General features: G+C 30.4%; 1 protein-coding gene across 5 annotated transcripts; it reads left to right on the top strand.

The window, feature by feature from the left end:
- The first annotated feature begins 3,063 nt into the window (after positions 1 to 3,063).
- Positions 3,064 to 17,701, top strand: LOC120069210 (protein YABBY 4-like). 5 transcript variants are annotated; one of them, XR_005479471.2, is made up of 8 exons: positions 3,097 to 3,474; positions 3,550 to 3,720; positions 3,997 to 4,114; positions 6,454 to 6,502; positions 7,228 to 7,303; positions 9,934 to 10,013; positions 10,169 to 10,201; positions 17,388 to 17,701. XR_005479471.2 is itself a non-coding variant. In XM_039020907.2 (7 exons), the coding sequence occupies exons 1-6, from the start codon at positions 3,370 to 3,372 to the stop codon at positions 9,973 to 9,975; spliced, it is 561 nt and encodes a 186-aa protein (XP_038876835.1). In that variant the 5' UTR covers positions 3,064 to 3,369; the 3' UTR covers positions 9,976 to 10,013; positions 17,388 to 17,701. The 5 variants fall into 5 exon arrangements, 4 of the variants coding, with proteins under 4 accessions (XP_038876835.1, XP_038876836.1, XP_090163592.1 ...); XM_039020907.2 differs by lacking the exon at positions 10,169 to 10,201 and having other exon boundaries at positions 3,064 to 3,474; XM_090307466.1 differs by lacking the exons at positions 10,169 to 10,201; positions 17,388 to 17,701 and adding an exon at positions 15,174 to 15,211.
- Positions 17,702 to 18,150: the final 449 nt, after the last annotated feature.

The following is an 18,150-nucleotide window of genomic DNA, read 5'->3' as shown; positions in this document are numbered from 1 at the left end:
GCGTTGATCTTTTGCGTCCATGATCGATCGTCACATGCGTTGCAATTTCGTTGTTCTTTTTTGTTCTTGATTGCTCGCCGCATGCAGTGTGAATGCGTTGTTCATTTTTGTCCTCAAGCGATTGTCGCATGCGGTGACTTGTTTCCTGCAAAATAAAGACTTGGACATTCTATTTTGCCATCACAATGGGGTTAGCGAGTGTGCTTACGACACTTCACAACTTTTGCGTTTCTAAGCCAATTTCTATACGGTCGACGCAACTTTTTCCTTCTTTTTGTCGCATAATCTAAATAAAACGACATAAATAACTTGTATTTCTACAAGTTATCAGCCTCCATCGTGTAGCGCCATCGTCCTATCGTTTAGTACAACAAAGGTAAATTATAAGGTAAACGATACTACTATCGCTTAGTCTCCATGGTTCCATCGCTTAGTACGACAAGGTAGACAATAAGATAAGTGATACACTATCGCTTAGTATCCAAGGCTCCATCGCTTAGTAAGACAAGGTAGACGATAAGGTAAGCGATATCACTATCGCTTAGTTTCCGAGGATTCATCGCTTAGTACGATAAGGTAGACGATAAGGTAAGTTATACCACTATCGCTTAGTATCCAAGGCTCCATCACTTAGTACGATAAGGTAAACGATAAGGTTGTCTCACATCGTTTAACCGCGTGACTCGATCGTACACAACGAAGAGGTAAATGATACCATTTCCATCTCTTTATATTTTCTAACTGGAAACTACTGAAGGGTTAGTGAAATTCGAAAAAAAAAAAAAAAAAAAAAAAAAAAAAAAAAAAAAGGTAATTTCTATTTACTTAATAATTCTTGACATTTGCAACCTGACAAGAAACATAAATTAAGCTTGACATTTTTAAAATGTCAAGTAGTGTGTCAACGTGAAGAAAATTCGAAAAACTGCACAACCTCCGCATTTTTTACAAAGTTCTTGACGTTTTTCTTTAAAATCATCTATTACTTCATGTTTTTTCATAAAAAGGTAAAAAATTTAAAATTGCAAACGTAAAGAAATATAGTTTTTCTTGTAGTGGTATTGACTATCTCATGTGTTCCTTAATTTATGCTATCTAAAAGTTTAGTCTCCTGTTGAGATTCATTTTATTGCACATCCAAAAAAAAAAAAATACTATTACCCATGTGATACTTATAATTTATTAGCTTTGGAGAGTTCATAATTAAATTTGTTTATTGTATAATCCTTTTTGTAATTATTTTTTTAGTGGATGAAATGATGCTTTCCATATGGAAGAAGATGACAACTCACTTTGCCCTTGAATTCTTACTTACTATTTTAATATTCATTACTTATGCAGAATTTTGTATTTTATCTACTTTGTAGAAACTGATTTGTGACTCTTCATTATATTAAACACTAATTAAATGATAAAATTTCAATAGTGAGATGAGATATGATATTTTAAATTGATGAATATTAGTGAAATGACTTAGTGCACCATTAGAAAGTATAAAAATTCGCTAAATCGCTAAAATAGCTATTATGACAATTGGTAATATATAATTAACAAGAAAAGACTATAAAAACTTTTAATAACGTGAAGAAAAAGCTACAAAATTCTTATAATAATGCATGCAAAAGGCTTACAGATCCTTATAATTGCATAAAAAATGCTATTACAAAGCTATAATGGCTTCTTTTATTAGCTATATAAATTTATTATAGCTTTAATAAGTAATGCTATAATATATTTCAATAGCAATATAAACGTGCTATATTTTTAAGGTTTTTAATAATATTCGACATAGCTAACAAAAAAAGCTGTCAAAAGTTCTAGACTTTTAATAATATAGGCTGTTAGGACCTGTGAAAAAGGCTATAAAATGTCTATTATATCTTTTTTTCGTCAGTTATCATATCCATTATTTCTTGTAATGAGTTTGAACTCTAATTTTTTAGGTTTATGTTTAATAAGTCATTGAACTTTAAAAAATAGCTAACAGATTTCTAAACTTTCAATTTTGTGGATTTTTTATATGTCTTCCGCTTTAAAAAATGTCTCATGAGTAAAGAATTTATTAGACATATGTAAAATTGAAGGCTATATATGAGACCTTTTAGACCAATAAACTCTCACTCGTGAGACTTTTCGAATTTTGAATTTTAAATTTCAAAACTTATTAAAATTTAAACATGAAACTTAGGAATTGAATACAAACGAAGACAAAAGGAAAACACAATAACGAGTGAGATTTGGTTAGTTGCAAGGTTTAAAATGTCAATGCCAATGTCAATGATAATATCGAGATATTAATTTTATGAAAATGTTGATGGAAATACCGATAAAAGGTTGATGTCAATAAATATTTCTAAAAAATTGTAAAAACAAAAAAAATATTTAAATTATTAAATAAATATTCTATGATTTTTTAAACAAGTTAAAACTATTATTATTAATATTATATTCAACTACAATGTCAAAATATCATGTCGTCGCTTTTTTTCACGTTTCATAAAATTTTTTATGATATGGTGGAAATATTAGTTCACCAATCATGTCGAACTCATAGAAATATAAAAATAATGATGAAAAATGTTGACACGTGTAAATGAATTTTTTTTAGTATAATTGAGACTAGAGAAATTCGAATCACAGATTTCATGGTTACTAACAATACACTTGAATGGCAATTAAATTATGTTCGGTTTAACATGTAAATTAACTATAAATTAGTTGTTGCTAGTGGTTACCAAAATTAAGAAAATGATAGTTTGATGATTATGCCATTATTGTTCACGGGAAAAAGAAAGGAAAGAGAGGGTTTGTCTGCAAAAGGACAGAGGTTATAGGCCAAGAGATATAAAGGAGAAGAAAGATATTATTAGGGTTCGGAAATTGAGGAAAACTTCATAGCATTGGATGAACCCATAACACAACACAACACTCTTCTTAACTTTTGAAAACTACAGCTGAGCTTGTCACCTCCATGCATACGTCCTTTTCTCTCTCCTCTACACATTGGGAATGTCAAAATCATACATACGTACGTACATACATACATATGTGTTTCTTTGTTCTTACATAGTAGCAGAGCAAGTGATTTTGTAAAATGAGTGAGCGTGAGAAGAAAAAAGGGTTTTTTCTTTCGACCTTGTTGTTTATCTTTTGAATTCTTTCTCTCGTTTTCTTTTATCTTCTTGATGTCGTCATTCAAAGAGGGAAGAAAAAAAAACATAGATCTGGAATGAGGGTTATTTAGTTAACTTGTCAATCCAATCAAATCAGTCAATCAAAAACTCAACCAATTGGAATCACAAAAACAAAAGAGAGGAAAATTGAAAAAAAAAAAAAAAAAAGGAAAAAAAAGGGCACAAATTGTTAAATATGTCATCTTCTTCCTTTCCCACCACTTTCTCTCAACTTCCTCCTCCTTCTCCTTCCGACGAGATTTGCTATGTCCATTGTAACATTTGCGACACCATTTTGGCGGTAAATATGTCGTAACTTTTTTTATATTCTTAGGGTTTCTTGTTCCTTTGTTAATTCTTAATTTGTGTTTATTAGGTAAGTGTTCCTTCTACTAGTTTGTTCAAAAGGGTCACCGTTCGTTGTGGCTACTGCGCCAATCTTCTACCAGTGAACATGTGTGGTGGGATGTTTCTCCCTTCTTCAAATCAGTTTCATGGATTTGCTCACTCAACTGCTTTCTTCTCTCCCAATACTCACAATTTCCTGGTAATTATTATCTCATACCCTGTTTGATAATGTTTTTATTTATCGTTTCTAAATTTTAAACATTATACTTATCTTTCTAACTTCGTTTCCCAACCGCACCCTTAAAAATCCATTTTTGTTTTAGAAATTCAGAACAACTTTCAAAAACAAACATGGAAACGAAAAACAAAATCGTATCGAACTAAGCCAAAAGTTTATATCCGTATTGCTAACCCTAAAAGGATAGGTGTTGTGTCATAGAACTCAAATTTTAATTTTTGGTTTTGTTGTTTTCAGGAGGAGATCTCAAATCCAAATCCAAACTTTCTTATGAACCAAACAGAAGGAATTGATTTAACCATGGCCACTCGTGTAGCTAATGATGTTCCAAGGCAGCCCCCAAGCATAAATAGACGTGAGATATTTTAATTCATCCATAATTTTTTAAAAAGTTTTTTTTGTTATATATAATTTTTGTTCTGTTTTTTTTTTTTTTTTTTTTGATTTTTTCATATAAAATTGGTGTAAGTTGTTTTCTTCCTTTTTTTTTTCCTTCACATATTTTATAAATTAGAGGAACTTCTTATGATCAACAAACCCCTTTAAAGGATCCCATATTGATGTCCAAAACAAACTATTCTCTCTCCTTATTCCTTTATGTTATAGAGAAAATGAAAGTGAGGAAAGAAAAAGAACAATCCTTTCTCTTACAAAAAGAAAAGAACAGAAGAAAATATGCCTTGGATAAAGCTACTTTGGGTTGGAGAGTTCACTTTCAATGATTTTTCCTCCATGTTGTTCAACTCGCTTCTGGTGTCGGAATGTGATGGAGTTGATAAGGAAGTGTGTCAATTTGGTTGAGATGTCTCGATGTACTTGTGGATCCTTCTACCTTTAGTATCTTGTTAAAAAAAAAATAAAGAATAACATGAAGGATATATTTTTCTTTTTTAAATATGGCTCATGGCTGTTCTCATTGGATAATGAGATGCATTGGTATTCTGTTGATTGAATTATTTATGAACACAGAGAAATTAAATACTTAGAAAGAAATAACTTTAATCACTAACTATAAAGCTGAAAGAAGAAAATGAATAATAGGTTTGAACTCTAAGATCTATCTCTTTTTTTTCTTTTTCTTTTTCTTTTTTTTTTGTTTTTTGTTTTTATTTTTTGTTTTGTTTTTGTTTTTGTTTTTTTTTTTTTTTTTTTTTGTGAGTCACGTTAACTTGCTACTAGAGATGAAAGGAGAAAATGAATAATAGTATATAAATTTAAGCTTTTTCAATATATTTCCATTTTTGATAAATTATAGGCTCCATTGTAATTTTTTAAAAAAAAAAAAAAACCCTTTAATATTGCATTTTGTTTCTAAAAAAAATACCTTGTTGTGTTAAAAGTTGGAATATTACGTGTTTGATCTTTCACAAATGTTTAACGAGTGTGACAATATCTTGGAAACATGTTGCCCTAAATTTGCTAGAGTAATTTTATTTTTTTTGTTTGTGTGTGTGTGAATAGCTGTTTTTTTTTTTTTAAGAGAAAACAATATAATTTTGATTAAATAGATTTTGAGTACATAGGAATATTAGTTTAATTTCTTGATAGATAATTGAGAACAAAATTAAGTTAAGATATATATTGCTAAAACATAAAACCAAAAATGTAGTGGTGAAATTTTCTTGCCATATTATTTGGTTGATTCCAGGCTTTTCATTAACTATTCTCTTGGTTCTATGTGGTTTAATCTGCAGCCCTAGTTGCCTTTTCTTCTGTTTAGGCTGGCAGCTATGAAACTTTACAAAGTACATAACAAAAAACAAAAAACTGAATCAATTTTTGTAGACTGAAAATGCATGCATGGGCTGATTAGCAAAAGAATTTTTAGGGTTTAGTTCCAAAAACTTATTTGAAAATAAACCTTTATTAATTTGGTTTTTGAGTTTTGGAGTTATATTTTGTAATCATTTGAACTTTGATTTGGTTTTTGACAATTGTACTTGTTTCCTCTTTCTTAAATAAAAAAAATTAAATTTTTTAGTCAACTTTCAACAACAAAAGTAAATTTTTAAAAACTATATATATATATATAAATATACTAAACTTAGTTTTTTAAAATTAAGCTTACAAGCACTCCTTCCGTCTCTAAATTTTTTATATTATATTTACTTTTACCACTGTTTTTAAGGATCAAATCAAGTTTTAAAAACCTAAAAAAATAGTTTTAAAAACTTATCTTTATTTTTAAATTTTAACTAAAAAATTCAACTATTTTACATAAGAAAAATACAAACCATGTTAGAGATTGAGGAAAATAGGTTTAATTTTAAAAAAGGTAATGATTAGATGCAGCCAATTGCATGAATCCTTATTTCCTTTGATAGTTAAAAAACTAATATAATTATTTTTTTTAATAAAAAAAATTGGTACATGATAGATCTTTATTGGAGCATCGTCCAGACTGCACAAAAATGGGTGTAGATTGTACCCAAATTTTGTACCCAAAAAATTCTAAATAAAAAATCTGGTTAATTATCAAACGCATCCGAACTTATTAATCAGCTTTATTAATCAGCTTTCACTTAAAGAAATTAAAAAAAAAAAAAAAAAAAAAAAAAAAACAAAACCTCAAAAAGGGTGTTTATAGAAACATGGTTTTAGTGGAAAAAAAAAAGTTTAATTAATAATGCATTGATGTGGTTAATTTGGTGAGCTTAGAATGTAATATAATGTGTTATTTATATGACAATACAGCTCCAGAAAAGAGACAAAGGGTACCCTCTGCTTACAACCGATTCATCAAGTGAGTACTCATTTTTCTTCTCTAATTTTTTTTCCTTTCTTCTCCTTTGATAATTAAAACTAAATATTCATCAATAAGGATATTTTACGAATTGTAATACCATATTAAATAAACATGTAGTTCTATTGAGAATCCCACGTTAGAAAAACCAACCTCACACTTTTTATAAAATAAATGAGTTATCCTCTTATGGACGATTAGTTTTGAGATACAACCGTATACTATCAAATATGGTATCAGATCCTATAAAGTCCAAATGGGCATTCGGTTCAATAAAAAAAAAATTAAGATCCGATCAACCTCATCTTGAGGAGATACCTTAAAAACTAAGGTAGGTTCATACTCCTTATAAGCTCATTTAATAACGTTCCTGTTTTTGTTTCTCATTTTTCAAGAACCGAACTTGTTTGATATTGTTCCTTTTTCTATAGTATCTCTTTTGTTTCTATTGGATTTCTTTTTGTCTCTTTGACACTTAGGAAACATAACTCGTTTATCTTTTAAAGATTTTGTGTCGTCTCTTTCATATTTTCAATAAAAAAAATCGATAAAAAATGGTGAAACCAAAAGATGCATCATCTTGTCTCACACTCCTTATAAGATAAACGAGCTACTCCTCTTATGATCAATTAAATTAAATAAGTTATATAGTAACTCATTTATCATTTAAAGATTTGGTGTCGGTCTGTTTTCATATTTTGAATGTGGGGTTTATACAAATGCAGGGAGGAGATCCAACGCATTAAAGCTGCCAATCCAGACATCTCTCACAGAGAAGCCTTCAGTGCTGCTGCTAAGAATGTATGTATCCATATATATTCATTCCATTCTAATTTCCTTTATCTATTCAGGCAAGCTTGGTTAAATTATAAGTTAATTTGGTGGTTGAACTTGGGTGAGTTGTGTGTGATTTGATTTCTATATTTTAACAGAGATTAGACTATAGGTTTGTTTTTGGAAACTTTCGTTTGATAACCAATTTAGTTTAGACTTCGTTTGGTAACCAGTTGTTTGTTTTTTTAAAAAAAATTAAGTCTATTTTTTTCCCTTTTTTTTTTTTTTACCATGATTTGCATCTTAAATACAATTGTTGAATTCTTAGCCATTTTAAAAACTAAAACAAAATTTTAAAAGCTACCATTTTTAGTTTTTATCTTTTGACTTGGTTTTTTAAACTATTGATAAAGGTAGATAACAAATGAAGAAATTTGGAGACGGAAGTAGTGTCTATAAGCTTAATTTTTAAAAAAAAAAAAAACAAAAACAAAAAGCAAAAAACAAAATGGTTATCAAACGGGACCTTAATTTTTAGTTTTTTATTAAAAAAATAATTTTAACTTGTAAAAACTATTTTAATGTTGGCTTGTTTGTTTTGTTGTTCTTCTTTTCTAGAAATGTTTTTAAAAATTCAAGCCAAATTTTAGAATCTAAGAAAAAGAGTTTGTAAGACTCTGTCTGATGACTATTTAGTTCTTGGTGTTTGACATTTTAGGTTTTGAAAATCGTATTTGTTTTGCCATATTTTCGTTAGTTGCAATAGTTTTATATACATTTGAATTGTTGGCCAAATTCTAAATTTCATTGTTTTGTTTTTTAAGTTTAAAAAATTTGATTTAGATTTTGAAAACAAAGGTCTCTAAAATATAAATTACAAAATAAATAAAATTAATAATTAAAAGTAGTGTTTTATAATTTAATTTTCAAAAAGTGAAAAACAAACAACTAATAGCTATCAAACAAGGTTAAAGGATTTTTTTTTTTTACAAAAAATAAAAATAAAAATAAAATAAAACAACTTCGGTTAAGAATTTACGTATGTTTGCAAAAATAATGTTAAAACATATAGAAATTGAGAAGTAGACGTAATTTTTAAATACACAACAAAGAAGATCTGGTTATCGAATAGGATCTAAATTCTTAAAAGCAAACTATATTTAGTCTCTAATTATACTTCAAAAGTTATTTTAAAAGGTTTATAAATTTTTAGTTTTATCTCTAATTAGGCTCTCTTTTTTTTTTTTATCAATAAGTTTAATTTGTAGCATCAAATGCATCTCTACCACATAATATCTTTAATGACATGTTTGGGAATGATTTTGAAAAGGTTAAAAATCATTTTTTTCATATTCAAAATAACTCTGAAACACGTATCTAATCACTTAAAATTAATCTAACATTTAATTTCACATTTTATAAATGTAATTCTTATGTCATGAAATTAGTTTTGAATAATTAAAAATATATTTATAAGCAATTTTTAGAAATGACAAATATGACTTTATTTATTTGGAATCACTTGGTAACATATCTCATGAAAAATTAAATTGGAGTCATCAAAACTAAAAATTGAAAGATCAAATAGATATAATAGCATCTCTAAGAGCTCAAATCTATACCTACCTAATCTAGTGTAGGAAATATTTAAAAACAAAAGGTTCAAATTTTAAAATACTTACAAACTTGGCCATTATACTAGTTAACATTGTGATGTTTTCGAATATAATAAAATGAACTAATTTATTTACATATATAGCAAAATATAATTGTCTATCGATGGTAGATTGTTGATAACATCGGTAGACGTTTATTATTGTCTATTGCTGACGCTGAAAAATGTTTATCAGTGTCTATCAATGTCTATATTTTGCTATATTTCAAATATTTTCGATAGTTTTTCCATTTAAAATAATTACCCTTTAATATTCTTATCCATTTTTCAATAACTAATTGACAAGCACTAAAATCTTATTTTATTTAGGCCAAGTTTGATAACTATATAGTTTCTAATTCTTTTGGCTTTTGAAAATTATGTTTGTCTTCTCTCAATTTCTTACTCGTAGTTTAAAATCTCCTATATAAACATTTGAATTCTTAACCATTTTTCGGGAAAAAAAACAAGTTTTTTGAAGTGTCTTTTTTAGTTTTTAGAATCTGGTTTTTATCATGAAAACATTTATAACATGTAAACAACAAAACGTTGACACTAATTGATGGAAGTGGCGTTTATAGGTTTAATCTTTTAAAAACAACAAATCGTGGATACCAAACCGGGCACTAATAATAAAACATAGTTGGATAACTTGGATTGGGTTTTTCTTTTTTTTTTTTTTTGAAACAAACAAAAGAGCTTCATTGATAAAAAGGTATTCACAAAGGAAAAGAGAAAACAATGTAGAAAGGATAACTTGGATAGCTTCATTGATAACTTGGATTGATTTGATAGCAAAATCAAAAGAAAAAAACATTGTACTTGTAAAAATGTTTCAAAATACAAAAAAAATGAAAATATATTTGGTAAAGATGGGTGATTTATCACAAATTATCTCAGTTAATTAAGAACTTGCTTGATCATGATTAGGGTTTTAATGAAGTTTTGGTTTCTGATATTATTGTTTTTTTGTTATATTTTTTTTATGCATATGGTGAAAAAGTGGGCCCACTTCCCTCACATTCATTTTGGTTCTTCTTCCTGAATATTACACAGCCAAAAAGACAAAAATGGTTGAGCAAGGTCAAACACAAACTTCTCTCTTTTTAATTCTTTCCTATTTCTGATCTGTTCGGTTTTTGTTTACGTTTAATATTCATTAATTTTATGCTTTCATATGAAGGTATGTTTGATAATAAATGTTTTTTTTTTTTTGGGTTTATTTTTTGTTTTTGTAGAGGAAAGTTATATTTGTTTCTTGCTATTGTATGGTAAGTTTTTCACTTCTTAAAATCATATTTGAATTCTAAACCATATTTGCCATAAACAAAATCATAATTTTAAAACTATCATTTGAGTTTGGTCCCGTTTGGTAATCATATTTGGTTTTTAATTTTTTTTTTGAAAATTAAGCTTATAAATAGGTCTATCATTCAACTTATAAATTTATTTCTTTGTTATCTACTTTCTACTTTTTTTTTTTTCAAAAATCCGATCCAAGTTTTGAAACCTAAAAAATGAAATAAAGTAACCTATTAAAAAAAATATTTTGAAACTTAAAAAAAGTAGTTTTTTGTTTTTGAAATTTGACTCAAAATTCAACTTTTTTTATTTAAGAAAGTTGAAAATCATTGTAAGAAAGTGAGAGAAAATAAACACAATTTTCAAAAATGAAAAATGAAAAACCAAATTACCAAATGGGCTCTTTGTTTTTTATTTTTATTTTTGAAAATTATGTTTGTTTTCTTAAGGAATGAATTCTTATCCAAAAACTACATTTTAAAAACTTTTTTTTAAAAAAAAACATATACCAAAATTTAGAAACAAAAACCAAATAGATAGTGTAAGTAGTGTCTATAGGTATAATTTAAAAAAAAAAAATACGAAAACAAAAGAGTAACATAAATTAAGTGATTATCAAATTTGGCTTAGTTTTTAAAAATATTTTTTTTTAAAACATAAATAGATAATATATCAAACCAAACTCTAGGATTTGATTGATAATATTTTTCATTTATCTAAACAAACCTCCATTTATGAATGACATTAATGAAGCTCTACAATAACTTGGATTTTGTTACAAATGTATGAACAATATATTAAAGGAGACTAAATGTAAATCTTAGCCTAAGTTTTTGGTATCTTTGTAATATCACAGCTTCTTCACTAGATGATTATTCACTCCTTGAATTTATACTGAAAAGTGTACAAACAGCCAACTATATATATGATGATGGACACAATGATGCTGACAAAAATAATGAGACAAAAGAAACAAGCAAAGAAGAAAAATAAAGCACAATATGTTAACCTAATTCGGTATAACTTTACCTACATCTGGGGGGCACAGTGCCAAAATTAAAGAGAAGCTCAGTATAATTCAAAAGGTTTACAAGAGAAACTACTTAATTGATAGAACCACTATCATGTAATACAATAAACCTTATATAGGCAATTTGTTTAGACTCTCCCTAAACTTGTCGTCTCCTATCTCAAGATATTTTCTCAACTCAAGCTTTATTGATCTTGCACGTTTAGGCTCCCCCTAAACTCAACGCTTTTCTTCAAGGATTTACCCATGCATGATACCAAAATTGCAGACCTCTTAGTTTCTTCGCTTTCAACAATGGTTGTACACCCAAAAACAACAACACAACAATCAGTTCACGAGAAAGGCCTAAATGAGACATTCTCATACCTCCTTTTATAACGGTATCAACAAGGAAGTTACAGACAAGGAAACCAACATGACCGAAATCATTCCAAAGCCAACCAACCGGACAATCCATCACGAAGTCAACCGAAAGAAATCCAATATTTCAACAAAGAAAAATTTACATGCCAAATAAAACAATAACAATCTCCCCCTTTGGTATAACAATTTTCTTTTATTGGCAATCATGAGATAACATAAACAAAACTAGAAACCAACGACCAAAACAACAACAACCAAATCACCCAGACAACCACCAACAACAAACCAACAACACTACCCATAAGAAACCAACACCACAACCACACTTCCCCTTGATTGCCAAAAGAAGAAAAATAAGTAGTGGATAGGAAGGACACTGAGAAGTAGACGAGGCATCATCAGAAGGTAACGACAAACTAAAAAACTGAACCAAATTATTCACAATCGTCCCTCGATCTATAAGAGAATGAATTATATCGCTCAAAGTTCAGGACTCAGAAGATAGCACCTGTAAGATACATTTTCCAAGATCAGAAGGAATCAATAGTCCACCTTCAGAAGCATAAAGATCCTTAGGCACGGGAATGTCATCAACTCTAGAAGACCAAGTGTTGTGCACAATGTCTGGCACATGTGATCCTTGAAAAAGTTTGTAGCTTAGATTGATACATTTAGCAGTAGGACCTGGAGCATTCACAGGAGTAAAAATGGTTGGGCACTGAGAGAGCATGATACCACACAGAAGACGGGGAAAGCAAATAGGTAGTTTGATAGCAAAGATTTCAACATGTCACAACAGCTGATTGTAGAAAAAAGCCAAAATTGAATCAAGAACTAGTGCCAATTTAGTATAACAGACTGGTAAGCGACGGAGACACTCCAGAACCATGTGTAGAAGGACACCAATTAGCAATACCAATCTTATGAAGTATTGCATATTTGACGCTCAAAGTGGCTGCAGACAATTGACCAAGTAAAGACCAAGAAGAATAAGTGCCCCCAGTTAGCTCAGTCACTAAAGATTCCGTGGAAGGATATGGAGTACCAAGAGCTGGGGTATCATCACGGTTAAGAAATGCATTAATAACTTCTGGTGAAATGGTAAAATAAACACCTCTAACATGGACTTTTTTGTATTTACTACTACTTGGATCATCAAATGAATTAGGAAGATTGAAAAAGAACTCACAGATAAGTTAAGGATAAAAAGGTCCAAGCTGAGAAATTGTCTCCAATAAACCAGCTTGGTTTAAGAGCTTTATGATAGCCAAACAGGATTGTGTCTTATCCAAAACATTATGTTCTTCTGCAATTCTTCGATGAATGACATACTTCCATTTTTTAACATTTTCTTCACAGTGAAAAGAAACACCATCAATGGGAACAGATGGAACATTTCAAGGAACTTTCTTCTGCCAGTTCTGGTATTTACTTTTTTTGTTGCCATTGTAGCATCAACTGCATCAAGAGATGAATGAGAATGAACCCTGGAAACCAAATCAAATGAATTCTCAGAGGAATGAGGTAAACTGAGCGCGTTCTAGAAGAAGGATAGGGAATCTGAGACATTTAGATCATCTTTTTCATTCTACACTTTCTTAGTTCCACAAGCACAACATGGTCATCAGAAGAGTCTGATGCAATGTCATTGTCAATCAAAGGTTTACCAACATTGGTATTAGGGTTTTGGGGGACAGGTGCTTCAACAATAGAAGAATCATCAATGATAAGGTTTAAGGAAATCATATTCTGTTCAACATTCTCATCAATAGTAACCTGTGCATGCATTTGAGAGGCTGGAGGAGGCTCAGAGATCAACAACCAGAAGATTCAATAGCAGAGGAACCCTCAACATTATTCAGAACTACATTTTCTTCAACTTTATCAAACATATTAGTATTCGTCGAGTCATTCATGCAAAATTTAGTAGCAACAGAAGAAGGCATACTAGGAAAGACAGTAGTATTATGATGTTCAGACAATACATGTAGAGGAGAGAAGAAAGAGTCACTTCTAGGTAAAATAAAAGAAAGCAAGTTCTCATCACCACCAACATAAGGCACAATAGCAAGAGGACCAATTTCAACAGAGTTTATAGAATCGGATGAATGCACAAGATTTTCAGTGTCTATGGCAGATATAATACCTTGATCAGCATGCACAACCTCAGAAGTGGCCGAACTCGAATAATGCCATTTGGAAGTGGAAGCAACTGTTTTAGCATTGCGATGAGGCTTTAATGATTTTCGAAGGTTTACCATAGACTGACGCGTATTTCGTGTTCAACTTCTTGTATCTACCATACTGAAAACACAGATAAACAGACTACTCAACACCGGACAACTTCTTCCTGAATACAACAAGCGAAACCCAAAATCATGGATACGGGAGCATATCGCTTACCTCTCAAACTTTCAACTTGCATGGACTCCATCAAGTCAATGTGTAGTAACTCCAAAATTCTTCTAGTACTACACTGTGTCACTTTCTTATGAGAGGTTTTAACCTGTTTACAAGATTGACATTCACCACAGAATGAATCAGTTTTTGCGCTCAGAGATGATAATCTAAGATTGGCTTCCACGTTGATTTCTTTCCTTATTGATCGTAGACTTATGTGACCAAGTCTCTTGTGCCACACTTTAGCCTCACTCATTTTAGAAGAGTTGACTTATGCTTTTATCATCTTTTACTAAACACTTATCTTTAGAGAAACTTACTTAATATCCCTGGTCACATAACTGACTTATGCTAATTAGATTAGCAGTTAAGCATTTAATAAGCATGACATCAGGAAGAGCAGAAAGACCAGATCTCAACAAATCTTCTTTACCCAACACTTTTCCTTTAGCTCCATTACCAAAGGTTACATGTCCAGAGCCACATGCCTTTAGATCATACAAAAAATATTTTTCACCTATCATGTGCCTCAAGCATCCACTATCAAAGTACCAATCTTCTTGGTTTGATATGTGTGACAAGGTAAAGGCCACATTACAGGATATCCTCTCTTGAGATTTTTTATCTTTGAAACGCCACACAAATCTTCTAGATGTAACTCTTCTATTCTCATTACTCAAGGTCCCTGGACTCAGGGAAGAGTGTCTTAAAGTTTTATATTCCTTTCTGCCAAGACGATAAAAACAGAAGGGACGTATATGACCCAGTTTCCCACAGTAATGACACACCAATTTCTTCCGAGGATTACTAATTTTAGCATAAGTCACACATATGGTATCATCTGGATTTAGCTTAGACATATGAGGATTTTGAGCAAGGACAAAGACAATCTTAGATGACAATGTAGTTCTATAACCAGACTTCCCATGACTACTGAACCCAACTCCTTTTTTACCTGTAGCTTGCTTCTCTATATTGAGAATCTTGTTTAGATCATCTGTACCCAAATTTAACATGCGAGCAGATTTAGACATTAAATCCAGATGTTTTTTAGAAAATTTCAGTTGCTTCTTTAATACTAATATAGTGCTTAAAAGATGATGATTGTCTTCTAATAACTTTTGAATATGATCTTTTTGTTCTTCCAGTGCAAGTAGATCTTCTCCCCATTTTTCATACACTTCTTCAATGGTAAGATTTCTCAATCGAGGAACATTCTGACTCAATCCACAACAAATTTTGTCTGCTTCTTCAATATCACTACTCACTATCGTCGATTCATCAATTGCACAACTAATCAGGGCGTGAATCTCATCCTCTAACTCATTACTAGTATCTGAATCATCTTCTGACAAGGTTGCTGAGTGTCCTTTATTCTATCTTCTTAAATAGTTACAACATTCAACTTAGAAGTGGCCAAAACCTACACATTCCCTGCATTTGAAGTTTCAATCCCTGCCATTTTGATTACCATTCAAACCCCGTTTACTGTATTTCTTTGCTCCAAAAGGTTTAAAACTCTTATGCATATTATGATTAATGTTGTCAGTGTTGTATCTGACATGAGGTGTGTTGTACTAACCAGGACGCTTATTCAGTCTCTTTAATACTTTGCTGAATTTTTCTGTCAACAAAGCAAGCGAGTCAGCAAGGTTCTCTTCACCCTCTTTCCCTTTGTTTCAAATGACGTCTTCCTTCACATGTGATTGCAATGTTAACCCTTTACCTTTCTTGTTCGTTTGCTCATCAAATATCAATTCAAAATTACGAAGAGACCCAAACAATTCATCAACTTTCATAGCGGCTATATCATGTGCTTCTTCAATGGTAGTCATTTTCATGTCAAAACGTTTTGGCAAAGAGAATCTTTCTAACTAACTTTTCTTCTGACATTTTCTCACCAAGGGCAAAAAATTCATTCACAATGTGTAGACTACATATATTAAAATCAGCTATTGTTTCATCCTCCATTTTTAGAGATTCAAACTTTGAAGTTAGAATCTACAGTCATGACATTTTCACATTGGATGTACCTTCACGAGCAACTTCCAAAATTTCCCAAGCTTCATTAGCTAAAATGCATGTATTGATAAGGCAAAAGATATTTTTATCAACCCTATTGAAAATTGCATTTAGAGCGCGAGAATTTCCTAAGGAAGCCTCATCCTCTGCTTCAGTCCAGTGCTTCTCAGGTTTGTAGGAAACTTTACCGTCCTCATTAGTGATTATTGAATGATTCCACCCGTTTACAACAGTTGTCCAGGTCTTACTGTCAATTGATTTTAGAAAAGGAGTCATTCTGACTTGTCAATATGAGTAATTTGTCCCATCAAGGACTGGAGGTCTAGTAGTAGATCCACTTTCTCTTATTGGTTCTATTGCAAACAATTAACGAAAATATAACAACTAAACCCCCTCTGATATCAAATGAAAAACGTACAATCAGCCAACTGTATATATGATGATTGACACAATGATGCTAACAAAAGTAATCAGATAAAAGAAACAAGTAGAGAAGAAAAATAACACACAATATGTTAACCCAGTTCAGTATAACTTTACCTACATCTGGGGGGGCACAGTGCCCAAATTAAAGAAAAGCTCAGTATAATTCAGAAGGTTTACAAGAGAAACTACTTAACAGATAGAACCCCTAATCATGTAATACAACAAATCTTATATAGGCAATTTGTTTAGACCCTCCTAAACTTGTCATCACCTATCTCAAGATCTTTTCTCAACTTAGGCTTTATTGATCTTGTACATTTAAGCTCTCCCTAAACTCAATATTTCTCTTCAAGGATTTACCCAGCATGATAACAAAAGTGTAGACCTCTTCGTTTCTTCACTTTCAGCAATGGTCGCACACCCAAAAACAACAACACAACAATCAGTTCATGAAAAAGACCTAAATGAGACATTCAAATACTTCCTTTTATAACAGTATCAACAAGGAAGTTACAGACAAGGAAACCAGCAAGACCGGAATCATTCCAAAAACAACCAACCGGATAGTCCATCACGAAGTCAATCAGAAGAGATCGAATATTTCAACAAAGGAAAATTTACATGCCAAATAAAAACAATAACATATACTAATATTCATATTGTCATTAGCATACACAAAAGTACTAAAAGTAGTTATATATTATTTTTTCTCATTGTATAAACTTAAGGTCTCGTTTGATAACTATTTAGTAAGTGTATAGATAACAAAACAAATAAATCAATGGATAGAAGTAGTATTATAAGTTTGATTATTGTTAAAAATAAAAAATCAAGTGATTATCCAAAGAGGTTTCATTTTTTATTTTTTTTAATTTTTGCTCTAAATTTGATTTGTTGTTTTTGGGTTTGTGTAGGAAGAAGAAGATGCTATGCTGAGAAGTGGTTGATTTTTCAGTTCAACTAACATGGGATATATTTAATTAAGAAGGTTTAATCTTGTCTTTTTGGCAACAAGAAGAGAGAAATTTTCGGATTCAAATGGCTTCCTTTGAAAATTCTCTCTTATGATTTAAAGTTTCTAAGCTCTTTTGTATTATCAATTGTGTTGAAGCCTACTCTATGAAGTGATTTGAGGGGAAAAAACATTAAATTAGTTACTCTATTAACACATTATTGCAAGTTCTTATGCTTTAAAAGAGGCAAACAAAATTAGCTATTATTTGAGCCAGCTTGGGCTGTGTACTAACCGCCTTCTATTACTTTATTTAGCTACGTCAAAATTATTCATTAGATATTAAATTCCGGACAATTTATCACGACAGTAGAATTCATTTCTTCTAAATTGTCTATTATTAATAGCTCTTATATGAACTGCTGGACCAACTCATGTTGGTCAAATATTGTTGTTGATTATATTAAAATGTTGGTTGTTTATTAGAATTGAAGGGTCACAATATTCATTGGGTCACGATATTTCTTTTTTTTTTCGCCATGGGTGGACACTATCCGAGTATAATTTAATATGAATTAGTAATTCAAAAGTCAAATGGTTTGATTTTCCAATCCACAATTATTCAACTTATAAAAGTAGGTATAAAATACAATAACCCAGAAAGAATGTTTATATGGCTTACACTTTTTTGGTTTGTGAAATACTTAAATATTGAATAAGATGCA

The sequence above is a fragment of the Benincasa hispida genome, chromosome 11, assembly GCF_027475165.1.
Source record: "Benincasa hispida cultivar pf3 chromosome 11, pf3_genome.v1.1, whole genome shotgun sequence".
NCBI classification, from domain to species: Eukaryota; Viridiplantae; Streptophyta; class Magnoliopsida; order Cucurbitales; family Cucurbitaceae; genus Benincasa; species Benincasa hispida.
This window is presented reverse-complemented; position numbering and strand designations above follow the sequence as displayed.

What these genes read in the sequence shown, in the direction of transcription:
- LOC120069210 (XM_039020907.2), top strand. Translation starts at nt 3,370, where the DNA reads ATGTCATCTTCTTCCTTTCCCACCACTTTCTCTCAACTTCCTCCTCCT. An exon ending in TTTGCGACACCATTTTGGCG is followed by an intron (nt 3,475 to 3,549) that starts GTAAATATGTCG and finishes TGTGTTTATTAG; the next exon opens with GTAAGTGTTCCTTCTACTAG. An exon ending in GCTTACAACCGATTCATCAA is followed by an intron (nt 6,503 to 7,227) that starts GTGAGTACTCAT and finishes ATACAAATGCAG; the next exon opens with GGAGGAGATCCAACGCATTA.